General features: G+C 33.3%; 2 protein-coding genes across 2 annotated transcripts in view; one reads left to right on the forward strand and one right to left on the reverse strand.

The window, feature by feature from the left end:
• The window catches only part of tho2 (THO complex subunit 2-like protein), a 47,403-nt gene extending 28,104 nt beyond the window's left edge, over positions 1-19,299 (forward strand). The window contains exons 25-45 of the mRNA XM_080160394.1: positions 250-351; positions 1,087-1,172; positions 1,905-1,995; positions 2,222-2,296; positions 7,254-7,361; positions 7,709-7,804; positions 8,294-8,385; positions 9,505-9,576; positions 10,409-10,533; positions 11,456-11,583; positions 12,596-12,700; positions 13,886-13,990; positions 14,325-14,405; positions 14,861-14,929; positions 15,299-15,406; positions 15,718-15,894; positions 16,692-16,771; positions 17,138-17,200; positions 17,618-17,708; positions 18,674-18,771; positions 19,142-19,299. Of these exons, the coding sequence (XP_080016520.1) occupies positions 250-351; positions 1,087-1,172; positions 1,905-1,995; positions 2,222-2,296; positions 7,254-7,361; positions 7,709-7,804; positions 8,294-8,385; positions 9,505-9,576; positions 10,409-10,533; positions 11,456-11,583; positions 12,596-12,700; positions 13,886-13,990; positions 14,325-14,405; positions 14,861-14,929; positions 15,299-15,406; positions 15,718-15,894; positions 16,692-16,771; positions 17,138-17,200; positions 17,618-17,708; positions 18,674-18,771; positions 19,142-19,145 (1,956 nt within the window). The 3' untranslated portion in view covers positions 19,146-19,299. The remainder of the gene's footprint in view (positions 1-249; positions 352-1,086; positions 1,173-1,904; positions 1,996-2,221; positions 2,297-7,253; positions 7,362-7,708; positions 7,805-8,293; positions 8,386-9,504; positions 9,577-10,408; positions 10,534-11,455; positions 11,584-12,595; positions 12,701-13,885; positions 13,991-14,324; positions 14,406-14,860; positions 14,930-15,298; positions 15,407-15,717; positions 15,895-16,691; positions 16,772-17,137; positions 17,201-17,617; positions 17,709-18,673; positions 18,772-19,141) is intronic.
• Positions 1-19,301, reverse strand: part of LOC145318814 (polypyrimidine tract-binding protein 2-like) — a 148,627-nt gene that overhangs the window by 82,767 nt on the left and 46,559 nt on the right. The window lies entirely within an intron of this gene.

The raw sequence follows: 19,301 nt of genomic DNA on the forward strand, positions 1-19,301 counted from the left end.
TTTAGGCGGGGGGTCATTTTTTATAGTTTAAAAACTTTCCTAGGCCTATGAGAAGCTTCACTGTAAAGGATAATTATATTGGTTCAGCTGTTAGCAAGATCCTTCGCTACAGACAAAAAAGCCTTCAACTTTATCAAATTAAAGGCTAAATAAAGGATAGATGTAACTTAAATAAGAAAATTTAGTTATATTTTAATTATTTATTAATTACTTAGTATTTAGAATAATTTTATTTCAACTTTTGTTTAGGAAACCGAAGAGGCCCATTTGAAGTTGGTGGGTAAACTGTTTGACCAATGCCACGACACTCTCGTCCAGTTTGGTACCTTCCTGGCTAATAATCTTTCACAGGTATAAGTTATCATAGGAGAAGAACCAGGTAGCCTATTTTGTCTCTTAATTATAGCAGGCAAATTATTTGTCTTAAATCTCGACTATTTGGAAGAATGCACGAATCTTTAGTTAAAGATTCAGGTATCTTATGTTATCATCTATATATCTATCTCTCTCTCTATCTATTTAAGGATGATTATAGTAAAGTGATGCCACCCCTCCCCCAACTCTTGTCCCAGTTCTTTGTAAATCTATCTATCTATCTCTCTCTATCTAACTATCTCTATCTATCTATCCATCTCTATCTATCTATCTATTTAAGGATGATTATAGTAAATTGTTCCCCCCCCCTTCCCCCAACTCTTGTCCCAGTTCTTTGTAAATCTATCTATCTATCTCTCTCTATCTAACTATCTCTATCTATCTATCCATCTCTATCTATCTATCTATTTAAGGATGATTATAGTAAAGTGATGCCACCCCTCCCCCAACTCTTGTCCCAGTTCTTTGTAAATCTATCTATCTATCTCCCTCTATCTAACTATCTCTCTCTATCTTACTATCTCTATCTATCTATCCATCTCTATCTATCTATCTATTTAAGGATGATTATAGTAAAGTGATGCCACCCCTCCCCCAACTCTTGTCCCAGTTCTTTGTAAATCTATCTATCTATCTCTCTCTATCTAACTATCTCTCTCTATCTTACTATCTCTATCTATCTATCCATCTCTATCTATCTATCTATTTAAGGATGATTATAGTAAAGTGATGCCACCCCTCCCCCAACTCTTGTCCCAGTTCTTTGTAAATCCAGATATTGCATTCTTTTTGGCCAGGTAAGTGATAGTCTTCAGGTATCTAAAGGGATAATACAATGACCGTCTAATTGATGTACATCTCCAATATTAATAAACACAATTAGTGATTGAAACATTTGGACACTCAATTTATCAATAGACCATTCAAAATTCATTTTGAAAGTCCCTAAAGTTTTCAAGCTAACGAATAAGAAAACTTTATTGTAAAACTTTGGGGACCAGTGTAGTAAAGAGCTCATTGTCCCCTCTTTCTCTGGATTGTCCTATTGGCTTTATAAAATTAACAATAAACAAGGAAGCAACTTTTTTCAATAATTAACTAATTATAGAGTAGCTGAACTATTAGCATTTATAAAAAATTCAAGCATGACTTTGTATTTATTTTGTTAGAAAGTGCGACTTTTTAATGGTACTTGTATAAATTGGCATAAAGAAGCAGGAATATGGTATAGCTAACAGGCTAAATAAATCTGAAATAATATTTGGGGGGCAAATAGGTCGCCAATTCTACCGTCAAGTGTTGTCCCCCAACGTCAGCTGAAAATCACGCACTTATAGTTTCCATGATTTTTTTCTTGAATTTACTTTGTTGTAGATAAAAGCTGAAACAGGTGTCCTTTTTTAAACCGTCATTATAAGAAATTAGATTATAAAACCATTTTCAAAATTTTATTAATAAAAATTAAATCTCAATGATTTTTAGCTAAAATGCTTAAGGTAACTTAACTTAACAAAATGATGTTTGTTTAGGCCTATGTTTAACCATTTGATTAATGGCCAGTATGAAGATATTAGAAAATCTGATAAACAGTGGAGAACAAAAACTCTACAAGAAAAACAGGTTGGCAGATAGTTTTAATGAAAAAATCTCTTTTTTCCACTTACTAACTTTTAAACAAGTACATTTTCATTGCCTGTAAAATTAAAGAAGTTGTCGTAATTTGCAGATAAGAAAATATTTGCATTTTAGGATAATTAAATTAATAAATAAGACTGTTTTGAGTCAATACTAGCAGCTATGCCCCTAGAGGCTTTAACTAATTGTTGTGACCCTATTTTAATTGTAGATTAAGCACGGTGAAGCAGCTAGAATGATTATGGAACCCCTTACAAAGGCTGTTGTACCTGTGTATCCAGCTAAGGTGAATATATATTTATAGTATAGTTAAGCATAGTAAAGCAGCTAGAATAATTTGATTATGGAAGGACAGAAAAGCTATAGTTTGCAAGATTTTGCTATGTAAAGGACAGAAAAGCTATATTTAGTAAAGTTAAGCAATAAGCATAGTGAAGCAGCTAGAATGATTATGGAACCCCTGACTAAGGCTGTTGTATCTATTAACTAGCAGCTACGCCCCTAGAGGCCTCTAGTGGCACTTTAATGTTTTTGTTTGTTAAAGTTAATTTTTTATGTACGATACCACCTTATTTGACGTTGAAGTCTCCCAGATTTTTAAGAAAATTTTCAACTTTTTGTCATTTCTTTTGGGAGGGTGGTAGTACCCTCCCCCAAAATAGTTATAAACCTTCCCGGGACTTATGAGAAGCTACCCTGTTAAGGAGAACCCGATCGGTTCAGCGGTTAGCGAGATCCTTCGGTACAGACACACAGATACACAGACAAACAAACACCCTGTTACTTTAGTATAAGGATTAAGATTATATACAGTATGACCCACGAAAAAGTATCTTTAAGGGTTTACAGCTCTTATTTTTCAATGTATCATCAAAAATAGCAATCCGTGTTCTCTGTACATTTCCACACTAGAATATATAAAAAAAAAAAAAATTACTTCCATTAACACCGGAGCTTTTTAGAGCTAAAGTTTTGAAAAAGTGACTGAGAAAAAGATTTTTTTGTTTCTCATAAATTTTGGATGGTTATATTATTTCTTTCTGATAACTGAAGAATGACATACAAAGAAAAACAAGTTAAATAAGAGGGGGGGGGGGAGTTCTGAAACATTTGCGTAAACTTGGTATATAAGCTTTATCTTTGGACTGAGAGGATAGGTTATTAGGGATAAAATCATTCTTATATGAAGAATTTTCACAAGTTTTAAGATTTTTTGGATAGGCCTTAAGTTTCTGGAGCTCCAGGCCTCTAGGTGGTCTCTGTACTGGTAAAAATAAAAAAATAAAAACATTTTTTTAAAAGAGTTAGAGGTCAACTTATAAAACAAAATATGCATCTTTTTGATTGTTATTCACATATTTGAAGAAAAAACATGCATATTTTGTTTCATAAGCTGACTTCTAACTCTTCAAAAAAAAATTTTTTTTCATTTTTACCTGTACAGAGACCACCTGGAGGCCTGGAGCTTCGGAACCTGGAGGCCTATCCAAAAAATCTTAAATTTATCATATAAGAATGATTTTATCCCTAATAACCTATCCTCTCAGTCCAAAGATAAAGCCTATATACCAGGTTTACGCAAATGTGTCAGAACTTTTATTCCACCAAAAAATATCAATTTTTAATGGCTAAAAATACTACTGAATGAATTGATTATTTGAAAATTTCAGGCTATTTACTTACCCTTATTTATGAAAAGGATTAACTATGACAGTTGCTCCGCCCCCTTTTCTGACATCTCAATCACTTAATAAGGGGTTAATTAAAAGTTTTAGACAAAAAAAATTTATGTTGTAATTTTATTTTATTCATAACTTTTTTGTTATTTAAGTTAGGATAATAAAACAAAAACGATTTTCCTGCTATATTCATAAAGATTTATTTGGTTTTTTAATCTAAAACAATTTTGCCTGATAAGTAAGTTTTTAAAAATATCATTAAACTAAAAAATATGTGTAAAAAATGCTTTTAACTTAAAATCTAAATTTTTTATTTCATTTTTGTATAAAGTTTCTGCTAGTAACAAAAATAATAGGATTTCTATCTTTAATTTTGCTGAAAGAGTCATTTTATGTTAAAAGTTACTTTTTGCTCAGTCATTTTTTTAAAACTTTAGCTCTAAAAAGCTCTGGTGTTAATGGAGGTAAATTCTTTTTTGGATCTACTGCAGTTCACGGTAAAATATTGCTGGTAACGAATATTGCTAAAAATCTATGAATTTAAAAGGCTTCTAGCTGCCAAACGGCTTAACGTACAGATCATGCTCGCACACTGTTTTAAGCGGCATAAGAAGGCCTAAAAATAATCTGGAATAGCCATAAATCAATAATGCATAATTATCTCGCAGTGCAGAGAAATGCGTGAAAAAGGCCTATTTTACGCGTTTTTTCTTCAGTGAAGCTTTCACTGTGCATCATTGGATCTTGGCTATTCCAGATTATTTGTAGGCCTTCTTATACTGCTTAAAATGATGTGCGGGTATGATCTGTACGTCTAGCCGTTTGGCAGCTAGCAGACTTTAAAATTCATAGATTTTCAGCAATATTCGTTACCAGCAATATTTTACCGTGAACTGCAGTAGATCCTATTTTTTTTATATACAGGGCGTTTAAAAAAAAACTGCGTTTTCCGGTTTTGGGAAACAACCAGTAGGAGTATGAAAAAAATGATTATAGGTCCATATTCTATGTATAAATGTACACCAGATTTGCTTAAGGTGTTGTTTAATATCTCTAAAAATACGGCTTTTCTGATAGGTACATGTAGGAGAAAAATGCTTGATGTTAAATTTTATAAATCAATTTGATTGAAATAACTTGTAAATTTTTGAGAAAAAAGTTTTAAAATCCCATTAATAATATGGTAAATGGTTAAATGAAAGTGCATGTTTAATTTTTTGTCATTATTTCCCTTTTTTTTTCTCTGAAAAACGCTTTTTAGATCCTTACAAATTGCAATATTTCTCGTTTCTCTTGGTTGAACAAACTTTAGGTGACTAACTCTTCATAGTATTTTAGATTATAACATAAAAATTAAATACTTTTTATCCCTAGAAGTTATCTTTAAAAACAAAAAAGTTACAGCAGTTTGTTTTATTTACTTAAAAGTGCAACCTACAAATTAATAGCTTAAATGTTGATGTATGCACTTGAGATTTATGGTTTGACCGTAAATATAAAACATTTGAACCGTATTTGAAGGGGGGAGGGGTGGATTATAAATGTCCGTTAAGTAGTTCCAGTTCAATTAGATGCCAAAAGTGGGCGGAGATTTTAAAGTTTGACCGGAATTGTGTAACATTAGGCCCTTAATATAAGGTGTTGGAGGGGGGGGGGGGATATAATATTATATTCAGTTTTGATTACATCTTAAAACTATCAACAATGATACCTGAACAGTTTACTCCAGAACAAAGGACTTTTCTTTTACTTAAATACTCTAAATTAAGTGAAAGGAAAAAAAACTTTTGGCCAGATCTTCTACACGGATATATGGGAAGGTTTCCTACATCGCGACCACCATCAAAAAATACAGTGAGAAATATTATGAAGAAACAATTATCTAATTGGACTATGCATAATTGTAACAGTAAGAAAACTCCAGGGCGCACTTTTAGTGGCCGTAAGCGCACAGCAGTGACAGAGAGAAAAAACATTGGACCTGACCATTCTCCAATAAATTCATGCCGTCGAAACAGACTTGGAATTAGTCCAGCAAGCTGGCACAGAATTGCTAAGGAAATAGAATATCATCCTTATAAAGCTGTTAGAACCCAGCGGTTATTGGACACAGATTTTCCTAGACGTGTTAGTTTCAGTGAATGGATTGAGAGAAAATCTGTTCAAGAGATGAGAAACATGTTGTTCTCAGACGAAGCCTATTTTGATTTAAATGGGCATGTTAATTCGCAGAATGTCCGCATGTACTCTGCAAAACGATGAGGGCGGCCAGAAAATCTTGCACATGAGTGGTTTGTTTCCCAAAAATTGCATGTTTTTTGTGGCATTCGAATGTCTGGACTGTTAGGTCTAAGATTTTTTCGCAATGAAACAATGAATGCTGCACGATACCATTCACTATTGCAATATCATGTGTTACCTGAGATTAGAGAATCTAATGGTGGCAATCTGGCCAACCTTACCTGGACACAGGATGGAGCTCCATGCCATACAGAGAGGAGGAATATAGCTTACCTGAGCCGCCAGTTTGGGGGTCGGCTTGTAAGCAAAGGAGCTGATCGTGAATGGCCACCAAGGTCACCTGACCTTAATCCTTGTGACTTCTTTCTGTGGGGCTATTTAAAATCCAGAGATTATTATCCCAAACCTACTAACCTGGATGAGTTGTAGGCAGCTATAGAACAAGAGGTTAGGCAGCTTGATCCTGCAATTTGTTATAGAGCAGTGTTGGATATTCAAACACGAGCTGATAAGTGCATTGATATGGGTGGAAAATGCTTTGAAAAATAGTCCTGTCTTGATAATAACAAAGCATTTGATATGATATTTGTGATATTTTGTCTATGATAAAAAATTGCGTTTTATGTTTCAGTAAACCTGTAAATAAGTTGAATAAAAATTGAAATAAAAATAAAATATGTTTGTTTATCATTTTAGACAGATAGGAATAGTATTTTTTTATAAAACAATATAAAAAGCCTTAAAAACTGACCGAAAAAATTATCATTCATGCTTTTTAGAATTAATCAACTCTAAAATGCACCGTTGTTTTTAGAGTAATCAATAAACATCTTTTATAAAATTAATCCATATTTTTATAGAGAATAAGAATATATAATTATTTTTTTCATACTCCTACTGGTTGTTTCCCAAAACCGGAAAACGCAGTTTTTTTTGAAACGCCCTGTATGCTTGTGTGGAAATGTACAGAGAACACGGATATATGCTATTTTGATGATACATTGAGAAATAAGGGCTGTAAAAAATACTTTTTCATGGGATATACTGTAAGTACCAAAACTGTTTAATCAAACAAATAATAAATTCTGTTTATATAACTTTGTATTTTTATATAAATTAGAATTTAAATACAAATAAATAATATGTATTTGTATAACGGCTATTTTTTAGTTGTAAAAGCATGAATATTAGTTTTACCAATTATATTTATCTAAATTATCTTACATAATGCAGTTTTAAACATTACTTCGTGGAAAATTGTGAGAAGCGAGATTTTTTTTACATAAAATGTATGTTTAATGTTTATGTTGTCATTTTCTTTAGATTTGGGAGGACATCTCACCGCAGTTCTTATCCACCTTCTGGTCCCTGACCATTTACGACCTGTACGTTCCAGAACAGCTATACAAGAAGAAGATCAAAGAACTGAAGGCTCGTCAAATCGCCCTCCTCTTGTCGTCATTGTTTCTTAGTGGGCCATGACAAAAAATCAGCATTTTTAAAATACTTGCTGACTAAAACATTGCTGTATTGATTGATTCTTTGTGATGTTCTTTTTAGTAACATACAACAAATGCCTGCCTGTTTTTGGATATTCCTCCAGCAAAATTAATGAAAAACTGGTTTTTGTTTAAAAATATGTTTTGGATATTTAAAAGGTTTGATTTAGTTTCCAAAGTTGATTTCCAATCACTTATCAAGCTAATAAATGTGACGTAAAAGTGACATTATCAAAAAAAACCTGAAGATATTAAGAGAGGGCGATTTTGTGTTGATAGGATGCTCCCACCAAGCTGCATGAAAACAGGGATCTAAACTCTTCCAAAAGGAAGAAGGAGGCGGAAAGATTGGCGGTTTTGGTGGAAAAATTACAGGTAATTGATTCCTATTTACATTTTCGAGAGAAAAATAGAATTGTCCGATTGATTTTAAAATTTCTATTATCCAACTGACATTGAAATAATATTTCATTTGATAGTGTTACATTTTCTTAATAAATGCCAAAATAAAATACAACTAAATAATCTTGCAGCTGGTAGGTATAATCTAAATTTGTAACATTTTGTTATTTAAAAGATGAAACTTTTTTACACCAAAATATTTTCCATAAATTTTGTTTACAGTTAAGAAAATTACAGTGTTACGTTGTTGTTTCTGCGCTACTTATTGAGGCATAAGACAATGGAAGATAAATTGATATAAATTTCCAATCATGATATGCCAAATTACCCCTTCTTTAGATTAAGATTAATAGTTTTGAACTAATCAATAAAATTACCCATAGATAGCTTATATTCAAGGAAATAATATTTGATATTACGTGATTATAAAACTTTCGGTACCAATATATTTTGTTTGTTCAGGAAGAGGAAAAGAAGCACAAAGAGCATGTGGAGAGAGTTATGGTCAGGCTCAAGCAAGAGAAGGATAACTGGTTCCTTAGCAGATCTGCCAAGTAAGCATTTTATATCTTTTAAAAGCGAAGCTTTTCTATAATTAGGGTCGGTCCGTTCGTCCGTCTGGGACAGTTAACTTTTTTCGTGTAATAGTAGTGTAATTTAGACATGTTAGCATTGTCCAATCAATTTCAAACTTTGCATGATGATTCCTATAACAGTTAGGTACAATTTAGGAAGCGCAGCAACTCTATAATCTTTATCAGAATGTCTGTACATCCATTTTAAACAGTTGCTTAAACAAGAGAAGGATAACTGGTTCCTTAGCAGAATTGCTAAGTATGCATTTTATTCTTTTTAAAAAGAAGCTTTTCTAATATTAGGGTAGGTCCGTCCGTCCGGGACAGCTCTTTTCGTTAATTTAGACATGTTAGATTCTCCAGTCGATTTTAAACTTTCCATGATGATTCCTTTAACATTTAGGTACAATTTAGGAAGCGTAGCAACTCTTTAATCTTTACCGTACGTCCATTTAAAACAGTTGCTTAAACAAGAGAAGGATAACTGGTTTCTTAGCAGAACTGCATTTTATACCTTTTAAAGGCGTTCCGTTCCGTCCGTCAGTCTGGGACAATTAACTTTTTTCGTGTATCGGTTAGCTATTTTCGTTAATTTAGACATGTTAAAATTGTCCAATCGATTTCATTATTTTGCTTAATGATTCATATAATATATAGGTACACTTTAGGAAGCGTAGCATTTTTATAATCTTTACCAGAAAGTCCATACGTCCATTTAAAATTGTTTCTTCAACAAGAGAAGGATAACTGGTTCTTTGGTAGATTGATAAATAAGCATTTGATTCATATATTCTTTTTTATTTGGGGAGGAGGGAGTTGGATTATTATACAGAAGAGAGAAGTCAAAACTTTATTTTAACTTAAGTCTTATTTTTATTTTATTTTCTATTCTTAATCTTTTCTATTTATTTCTCTTTTGTTTTACCTGTTAATACCTTTTAATTAGCTATTAGCATTTTCATCTTCAATCTCTCTATTTATTGCAATAAATGATAAATGTTAACCTTAATTTGGAAGAACAAAACCTTTTCTAGCCTGGATTTTTACAACCACACACTTTAATTTAAAAATCATTTTATTAACTGTTTAATATTTTAGGACTGCCAAGAATGAGACGGTGACACAGTTCCTACAGTTTTGTCTTTTCCCAAGGTCTATTTTCACAGCTAAGTAAGTTTTTATCATCATCTTTAAACGACTGCAACTGCAATAATAGCGGCTGAGCTGCAAATTTATAATAAGGACATTTGGAGTTCAATAAGATAATGTAAAATAGAACACAAACAGCTATGTCCAAAATTACCAATCTAAGATTTTCCATATGATTATCACTGAGGGGGGGGGGGGGGTTTAATGCAACCATCTAGTAATCAGTGAACAAATGGCACTTAGAATTCGAATTTCGATCTGAAATTTTGCATGATTAATCCTTGGTAGGTAGGTCTATTTTCCCTAAATCGAACAAAAAGTTGAAAAAGTAACGGCTAACGGCTCAGCCGTTTTTGGGCTATTTTAGGGCAAATCTGCCATAAATTATGTAGGAATCAACTTTTGAAACATATTTTTGCTTTAAATCATTGAAATGATACAAAAAACATTTTTAGATTTCTAGTACCAGCAACTAGTGGCTAGAACCGTTTGAAAACTTTTTGGAGCAGCAAAGAGTATTATGTGGAGATAGGTTTCGTGATGATTTGCCTTGAAAATAGTAAAAAAAAAGGGTTAAACGGCCGCCAACCGTTAGCCGTTACTTTTCCAACTTTTTGTTCAATTTAGGGAAAATAGACCTACCAAGGATTACTCATGCAAAATTTCAGATAAAAATTCGAATTCTAAGTACCATTTGCTCACTGATTACGAGATGGTTGCATTAATCCCCCCCCCCCTTTTTTTTTAATCTACAGAAGGGGTATTTTTGTGTGTCATTATTAGGGATGTTCATCAATTTATCGGCCATTATCTAGTACCTTTAGATCCCTGAATAATGCATCTATTATTTTAGTGATGCCTCGTACGCGGCCAAATTTGTGCGGATTATTCACCAACTCAAGACTCCAAACTTCTCAACACTCATCCTCTTTGATAGAACTTTCTGTGATATCACATACACAGTTACATCTTGTACAGGTACAGATATTATTATATAAGGGGGATGAGGACTTTGACACATTTGCGTAAACCTGGAGTATAGGCTTTATCTTTGGACTGAGAGGATAGGTTATTAAAGATAAAATCATTCTTATATCATGAAATACCTGCAACTTTAAGATTTTTTTAATAGGCCTACAGGGGGTCTCTGTACAGGTAAAAATGAAAAAAGAATTTTTTTTGAAGGGTTAGAGGTCATGATTTGAAACAAAATATGCGTGTTTTTTCATCAAATATGTAAATAACAAGAAGCATATTTTGTTTTATCAGTAAGTTGACCTGTAACTCATTTTAAATTTTTATTTTATTTTTACCTGTACAGAGACGGCCTGGAGCTCCGGAACCTGGAGGCCTATCCAAAAAATCATAAAGTAGCGGGTATTTCATCATATAAGAATGATTTTATCTTTAATAACCTATCCTCTCAGTCCAAAAATAAACCTATACTCCAGGTTTACGCAAATGTGTCAAAATTCCCCCCCCCCCCCCCCCCCTTATTTCTACAACACATGCTATATTTCTGTGATATCACATACACAGTTACATCTTGTACAGGTACAAATATAATTTCATTTTTTCTACTTGGGGCCTCTAGGGGCACTCGAAATGGGGGTGGGGAGGGGAGGAGTCGATCCCAACCAAATTTTCAATATTAGCTTTAAAAAAAAGTTTGGATTTATTTTTTGTTTAAGGACTATTTCTCTTTGGAGGGTGGTGGTACCTTCCTCCAAAATAGTTTTAAACCTTCCCATGACTTATCTAAAAGCTTTATTGGTCCATATCGGTTTAGCGGAAAATGGCCAGCGACACACACAAAGATCATTGGGGAATGGGATTTACATCAATTTTTCGGCTATTTTCTTATCCCTTTAGATCTCTGCTCAAAATTCATCTTTTGTAGAAAACGAGGCCACAAGGTACGGCAGGTTCCTGTGTGCCATGCTGGAGACCGCCAGGAGGTGGCACAAGGACAAGCAGGTGTTCGAGGAGGAGTGCAGCGGCTACCCGGGCTTCATCACAAAGTTCAAGGTGGACAACATGTTAAAGCAACTGTTCAAGTAAAAATAGACATTTTTAGGTTATAGGAATGGATATACAATATACCTGGATATTATGGCAGGGGGAAAATTGTGTCAATTTAGGTTGCTAACATGAACATCACTTTTTGGTCAGTACGTTCATTCAGTTAGGAGGGGATGGGGTTAACGGGTGTGGGTCATTATCTTATCCTGCTTCAAGTTTCACTTTATTAGAGTACATAATTATCTTGTGTAAGATCCATGTAGTAATACATCCATGTCATAGGACACGTTAATGTAAAAAAAAATTACATTTTTTGGACATGAAATATATATTTGATCTTAACCTAAGATCAGCATAAAAACTGCAGCTCATACCAACAACAAAATGAATTCGGAAAAAAATCACGAAACCTATACGTGATTTTCAGCTGTCGTTGGGGGACGACCTTTTTTATCTGCCCCAAAAATTTATTTATTTTAGATTTATTTCGCTTGTTGGCCAAGAGGATTTTTTCCCCCGGCTTTTTTTGAAATTTAAGTAGTGCAGTTGCAGTTATTATGCCTTTTGGTGAAAACACTTTTTTTTAACCATTTTGGACAAGTATTATGCCCAGTAATTTCACTTTGAAATTTTGACGCCCCCCTTAATTTTCTTTAAATAGGTTAAAAAATCTGTAAGTTTGCCCATGGGGGTCAAAAAATCATTGCATCAGAAATATGGCTTCATGGTGCTCCCTGAATAGGTCTTGAGAAGTAGAATCAGGAATTTTTGAAATTTTCAACATATCTTGTTCCTAGCCTAAGAAAAGATAAAAAAAAACCTAAAAACGCTATTTTTGAAAATTGGCAAATTTTTAAAATTTTGATCAGTTGATTTATTTAGTTGACTATTCAGACGTTTTAAGCGCTAACTGTTATCTACAGATGGGATAATTTAGTGTATCATCTTTGGGGATGTATATCATTTTATCGGCCATCGTCTTATCCCTTTAGACCCATGCGTAACCGTCTTTGTTTAGGCTACAAGTGGAGTTGAGGATAGTAATGCCAGCGGAACAAGGCCTCTGACAGACTTTGTGGACTTTGAAAACTACAGACATGTCTGTCACAAGTGGCATTATAAGGTAAATACACACACTGAGAGAGGGGACAATGGGCTGTTTATTACACTCGTCCCCAAATTTTTATAACATTAATAACGTTATCTTATTCATTGGTTTAACAATTTTGGAGACTTTCCACGGATTTTTGATTGGTTTATTTATTAAGCTTATTGTATATTTTTTTGGTGATATTCAGGGTTGTCAAATCAAGCGGGTGGTTTTGGGCAGTCCTTTATCAGTCCTTTTGGGCGAGGGGAGGGGGTAAAAAAGAGGGGGGGGGGCCTATTTTTTATATAAATTATATAAAGAGAGGGGTAGGTTTCTGGTAAAAATCCGTAAAGCTTATGTGTTATAAGTAAAAAACAGTAGTAGAACCATAACATTTTTTGTCTATAGTTTGTCTTTTGGGCAATTGGGCGGCCCGTTATCGAAAAAATGCCCAATATGACAACCCTGATTATATCAAGTTTTCTACTAATATAGGTATAAATATACAATCATAAGATTAAAACTAGTTTTTTAGTTCGTGCCTATAGCATCTCAGGGTTAAAAAAAACGGTTTTAATCTTAGAAGGGGGGGGGGGGTTAATGCAACCATCTCGTAATCAATGTTTAAATGGCACTTAGAATTCGAATTTCAATCTGAAATTTTGCATGAGGAACCCTTGGTAGGTCTATTTTCCCTAAATCGAATAAAAAGTTAGAAAAAGTAACGGCTGGCAGCTCAGCCGTGAAGCCGGTTTTTGGCTATTTTCAGAGCATATCCATCATAACGGAGGAATCAACTTTTTGAATGATAGTTTTAAATTATTCGGTCTAAAAATGATACTCTTGGTATTTTATAGCTTCTACCAGCCTTTTTTTAGTCGATTCTAGCTGTTAAACAGCTGGTACTAGAAATTTTTAAAAAGTTTATTGGTGTTTTTATCAATAATTTTGCTCTAAAAAAAAGCCCCAAAACAGCTAAACGTCTGAGCCGGCAGCCGATAGCCGTTACGTTTCCAACTTTTTAATCGATTTCGGGAAAATAGACCTATCAAGGGTTCCTCATACAAAATTTCAGATCGAAATTCGAATTCTAAGTGCCATTTATACATTGATTACGAGATGGTTGCATTAAACCCCCCCCCCCCCCCCCTCCTTGTAGAATTTTATATCCGCCGAAAGGTGTCAATTATACGATGCGATTATTAACTATTGTTTTAGATTGCCAAGGCCTTGGTGGTATGTCTGGAAAGCAAGGATTATGTCCAGATCAGAAATGCCCTGATTATTCTGAATGAAATCATCAGCCAGTACCCTCTTATTCAGGTAAAGTTTTCTGATTTTCTGTTTTTTTTTTCATTATGTTAAGTGGTTTACTGATGGGTAAAGTTAGACTTCAGTCCCTCGGTGCTTACAAAACTAGTTTTAATCTTATAATTTATCATGTAATATCCGCTGTCTATAATACGATTCGATAAATAACTATTAAAGCCTTCGGTTTAACCCTTTATTCTACAAATACGTTTTTTATACAAAAATTATTGTTTTAGGCCATTATTTAGAGAAAAGTCTTATTTTAATAACATTTTGTTTTCATATATTTGTTGCGCCACTCATGGACTTGAATATTTGTCATATCTGTTATGTATATTTTATTTAGAATCTTGGTCATGTTCTTGAGAAGAGAGTTGAGAAGGTTTGCAATGAAGAGAAGGATCAAAGAGCTGATCTTTACATCAAGGTAAGAGAAATAGACAGACTAATAGTAGCCTCGCCTATAAATGATTATTGTAAGCCCTTTAAAATATATTCCCTTGATATAAATTGTTGTTGTTCAATCTATTGTTTTAAATTTTCCTGGCTTTTACTCATCTACTCAAAAACTTACTTTTTTCTTCCATTATAACAAAGTGTCTACTGAAATTCGTGAATGTTTATATTCTTGATTAAGAGGGTCATTTTTTTCGCGTAATTTTGTAAAGTTTTGTGGTGGATTGTAGTCAAATGCTCTTATTAAGTCAAACTGTTCTTGGTTATGGCCCATTTCATACATACATTGGTTATAATTAAGAACCCTTTGACTTAATAATAGTATTTGACTACAACAAACCAACTGAACGGATTTACGCTTTAAAAAAATGATCCTCTTTATGGCAATATTTGTCTAGCTGTGTATTAAAATATTTGCTTGTTCAGGCGCGTAGCTACCAAGGAAAGCTGTCAATGAACCGTACAAGGATGGTCAAAGAACATGAATTCCACTTGGTAAAAAATACATTTTTTCAGCCCTCTGATTCATCTGCCAAAATATTCTAAGATAACTGCGGCTGTCAAATGTTTTATTTAAATATTTGACAGTGGAAATAGCTATCTTAATTGACGACAATTTTACCCCGGTCATAATTTCCACGTACCTTACGTATAATTGAGAGAGAGAGGAATCAATGGGCTGTTTATATACTGGTTTCCAAAGTTCCTAATAAGGTTTTCTTATTCGCTGGCTTAACAACTTTGGGTTAAAATGTTTCAATCACTAATTTTAATCTACATAATGGTTAAATTGTGGGATGTACATCAATTTATCGGTCATTGTCTTATCCCTTTAAATCCCTGATTTTACATCCATAAATCTAGATGAAGAGCTTCAAGCCAGAGCCAGAGGAGGAGAAAACAAAGGGTAAGGAGGACGCTAAGGGGAAGGAAGACGGAAAAGAGGAGGGGGAAATCAACGAGGAAAAGAAGGTTAGTAAAAGAAAGATAAACTTAAACAGAAAGAAAACAAGATAAACTTAACCTAACTTATATGTTAATTATTTTGTAAAACCTCATGGTATTTTTGTTAATAAAAAAAGTAAGTAATGTTTGGGATAATTTCTTCACTGGGCTATATCTCTAACGACAAGCAGAGCCGTTCACGAGATCCTACTGAACTGCAGACAGACACGCAAACATCCTATTTTACATAATGTGTGTCAAATCTTTTTAGGTTTCTTGTTTTAGGTCATACAACTTAGATTCAGCTTATTTTGAATTGAAAATTAATATTTCTTTAGGAGAAGAAGAAAGACCGCGAAAGCAAATCGCGCGACCGGGAGACCAAGTCTCGTGACCGCGAGACCAAATCACGTGACCGCGAGACCAAGTCACGTGACCGTGACACGAGCTCGCGTGACCGCGGGAGCCGGGAGAGGGCCACAGAGATGGGACCACCGGCCTCCAGACAATCTGTGGTAAAGTATTTAATTTAATAGCGTACCTTTAATGTCCGTTTGTACGTCCGATTTTAAGTAGGGAGATATACCACCTCTCCTTTCTATGAGACTTCTGATCCTTTTTAGTAAGAAAGCTACTCTATAATTCGAAATGTGATTTTCTAGGCTCCTTTAAAGGATAGAAGGCTGATTTTCAGGGATTAAATATGTTAACATTCTTCATATTTTCACCAAGTTTCATTAAGATTCGTCAATTTATTGGGGTGCTAGATCGAATCCTACATTTTTAAGTTTTCATTATTTTCTCAACTCCTATTCAAGATAGATATAGTTAGGTTAATATTTTTTTTATGAAACTGCTTCATAGTTCATTTTTCCGTATATCAATCCATAATTTTTGAGCTTCGCTACTAATGGATGTTGTCATCCTTGTTTACTGTTCATTTAACCTTATATAATAATGTATTTAGTCTATGGTTGCTAAAGGGAGGGAAAATTGGTCTGTAAATTATTCGTGTTACTGTTGGTCCCCAAAGTTTCTTTAATATAATCTTTCATTTGTTGGCTACAAAACTATGGATATTTATGTATATTGTAAAGCTTTCAGTGTCCTAACTTTTTAACCAATAATTTTAATATCGAGAAGGGGTTATTTTGTTTATCTCAATTGCAAGTGTACACCAATTTATCATCAGTTGTCTTATCCCGTAATTAATAATTCATCCCCAATAAACTACTACAATCTAGCATAAAATCTGCGGTCTCGTATAATAAGCGAAAGTCTTGAATTTGTGATTTATTTTCCTGTCTTATAGGATCCTGGTGACTCAGACCGTGATTTTAAGCGTAAGCGTGATTCATCCAAAGATAAGAAAAAGGACAAATCGCCCGACAGGTAACGATATTGAATAGAATCGTCCTTTCATATTCAAACCTGTATCGTAGGTTCCCACAACGTTAACATCAATTTTAGATATTTAGAAAAATCTTTTCTACTCAAGCTTTTTGTCTTTCTATTCCTCTATTTTTGCTTAGTTTATTCGTTCAATACAATTTAGGCCCTTGTGTATTTAAGAATAACAGCCCAAAACCTACCTGCCGTAGAACGATAATTCAGAGATTAAATAGCTTTATACCATATAGGAAAAGAAGCTTTCCTAAAACTAAATTATTACAGTATTTAAAGAGATCTTAACCGCGGTTATCCATAACTTCTACTTAATATGATTCCTAAAATATTAGGTATACTAAATTGATTTAGGTTAGAGAAGAAAGAAAGAGCCAAGAAAGAGAAAGAGAGGCTTAGGAAGATAGAGGAAGAGAGGTAAAGTTATGTCTTAACATTAGAGTACAACAATAACTTTATCACACCATCGCAGTGTCCTTGTGCCGACTCTCAATTGGGTCATTGAAAATCAATCAATGGTGTCGGTTATATTAACACACAAGTAGCAGAAAAAAATTTTCTAGCAGCCAAAATTGGTTATTGAAAAAGGGAGGGAGGTAGTTATCTGTATATACATCTATACTTAGATCTATTATCTTACTTTTTTTTAATAGCTGACAGGGGTATGTTAATCGGAGAAGTATTTTTCGACTTTTGGCTTATCGCGTCGATTCTAACAAAACTGGTTTTAATATTATATTATTTTATTTTATCATCATTTAAAAGCAATCTACATAAAACGTTGCGATAAAAAAACTAGATTTTTATTTCTTTTTCAACTTGAATGATATTCAGACTTCGTGAGGATGAGGAACAGATGAGGAAGGAGCTGGCGGATAAAGAGGCAGCTGCGGCTTTTGCGACTGCTAAGAAAGATAGGAAAAGGGTAAGTATATTTTTTATTAGAAGAGTCTGTGTATTAAGAGGCTCTTTTGACGGGACTGAAAAGTAGACCTTAATTATTTCAAGAACTAATTTGTGTGAAGCTTTCCCCAAATGGAGAACTCAAAAATAATATTACTACTTTCTTTAATATAATTCCTCCAAAAAAGTTACATATATAACATTATTGTTTTAAAATAGCATAAGACCTGCATAAAGTTTTTACAAATGCAAAGTCACTGTATATTTAGCCGTTTTAAAGATTTTTAACTTCTATTTTAGTTAGAGTTCGTCTCTGAATTTTATTTTGTTTTCTAAGCTTTTCCTATAGACCCAAATCCAGGTGTATATTCTGCACAAGATTTATTTTTTTTCCCCTGCTACAAATTTTTTTTATTTTTTTCCCCCCTAGATTTTTCTTAAAAAGTAGGGGGGAAAATAGAAAAATATTTAAAGAACTCTATATTTTATTTATTTTATCCCTCCTACCACACATTTTTTTAGCTTTTTTAACCAAGTAGGGGGGCGAAATGAAAAAAATGTTTTCAGTTTTCTTAATTTTTACATTTTTTTTCCCTCCAACCACTTATTTTTTATTTCCCCCTTCCCCCCCTGAGCCGGGGATCCCATGCAGAATATACACCCCTGCCCAAATCATAAAATCCTTTAAATATGACGTCTTCAAACCATTGCTGATCATCACATTGGCCTGGGCTGTTTATTGCACTAGTCCCAAAAGTTTTATAATAACGTTTTCTTATTCGTTGGCTTGACAACTTTGGAGAATTTCATAGAATTTAGATTGGTTGGTTCATTAATTTGAGTATCAAAAATTTCAACAAATAATTGTAATCTACAGAAAGGGTAATTTTGTGTATCATCATTGGGGATGTTTATCAATCTATCGGCCATTGTCTTATTCCTTTAGATCCCTGAGATTTAACTGTTTAAACTTTTTTTTACGTTTAGGACCGCGACTCTAGCTCCGAACAGGAGAAGAAAAAACGGCGGGAAAACGAAGATTTGGCGGCAAAACAAAATGGCGATAGCAAGAGAAAATCTAGAAGGTATTATTTTCAAATGTATTTACAGTTTTAAACATAAAATAAAGCTTGACATTTATAGAAAATTACAGTAACTAAAAATATTAGTATTAACTGCTTTAATAAGGTCAAACATGCACATTGCACAAAACATTATTCCATTAGTTTTCATATACTTGGTGTTAACTACTCTTTATTTAGATGACCGTTTGTACGTTAGTTTCTCCTTTGTCAAAATAAGTGATTCATTGGATTTACATGCATCAATTTTTTTCCTTCTTGACGTTTTTTTCCTTTTTACCAATCCAAGAAAATGAAAGCTTCGGCTATGCTACATTTGGACATTGACTTAATGATAAAGTGATTTAAACTCTCATATTTTTGATATTTTCAGATAACCAGTTTGAAAAAAGAAACCACAAGAAAATCATTTTTATGTAAACTGTGGCATTTAATGTACACAATCAGAATTAATGTAATTTTTTTTAATGAAATCTGTTGTAATCGATTTTGAGAGAAAAAATAAATATTGAATTAGTTGTTTCTTTTATACC

The sequence above is a fragment of the Acartia tonsa genome, chromosome 5 (genome assembly GCF_053477335.1).
Source record: "Acartia tonsa isolate MP-2025a chromosome 5, ASM5347733v1, whole genome shotgun sequence".
Taxonomy (NCBI): Eukaryota; Metazoa; Arthropoda; class Copepoda; order Calanoida; family Acartiidae; genus Acartia; species Acartia tonsa.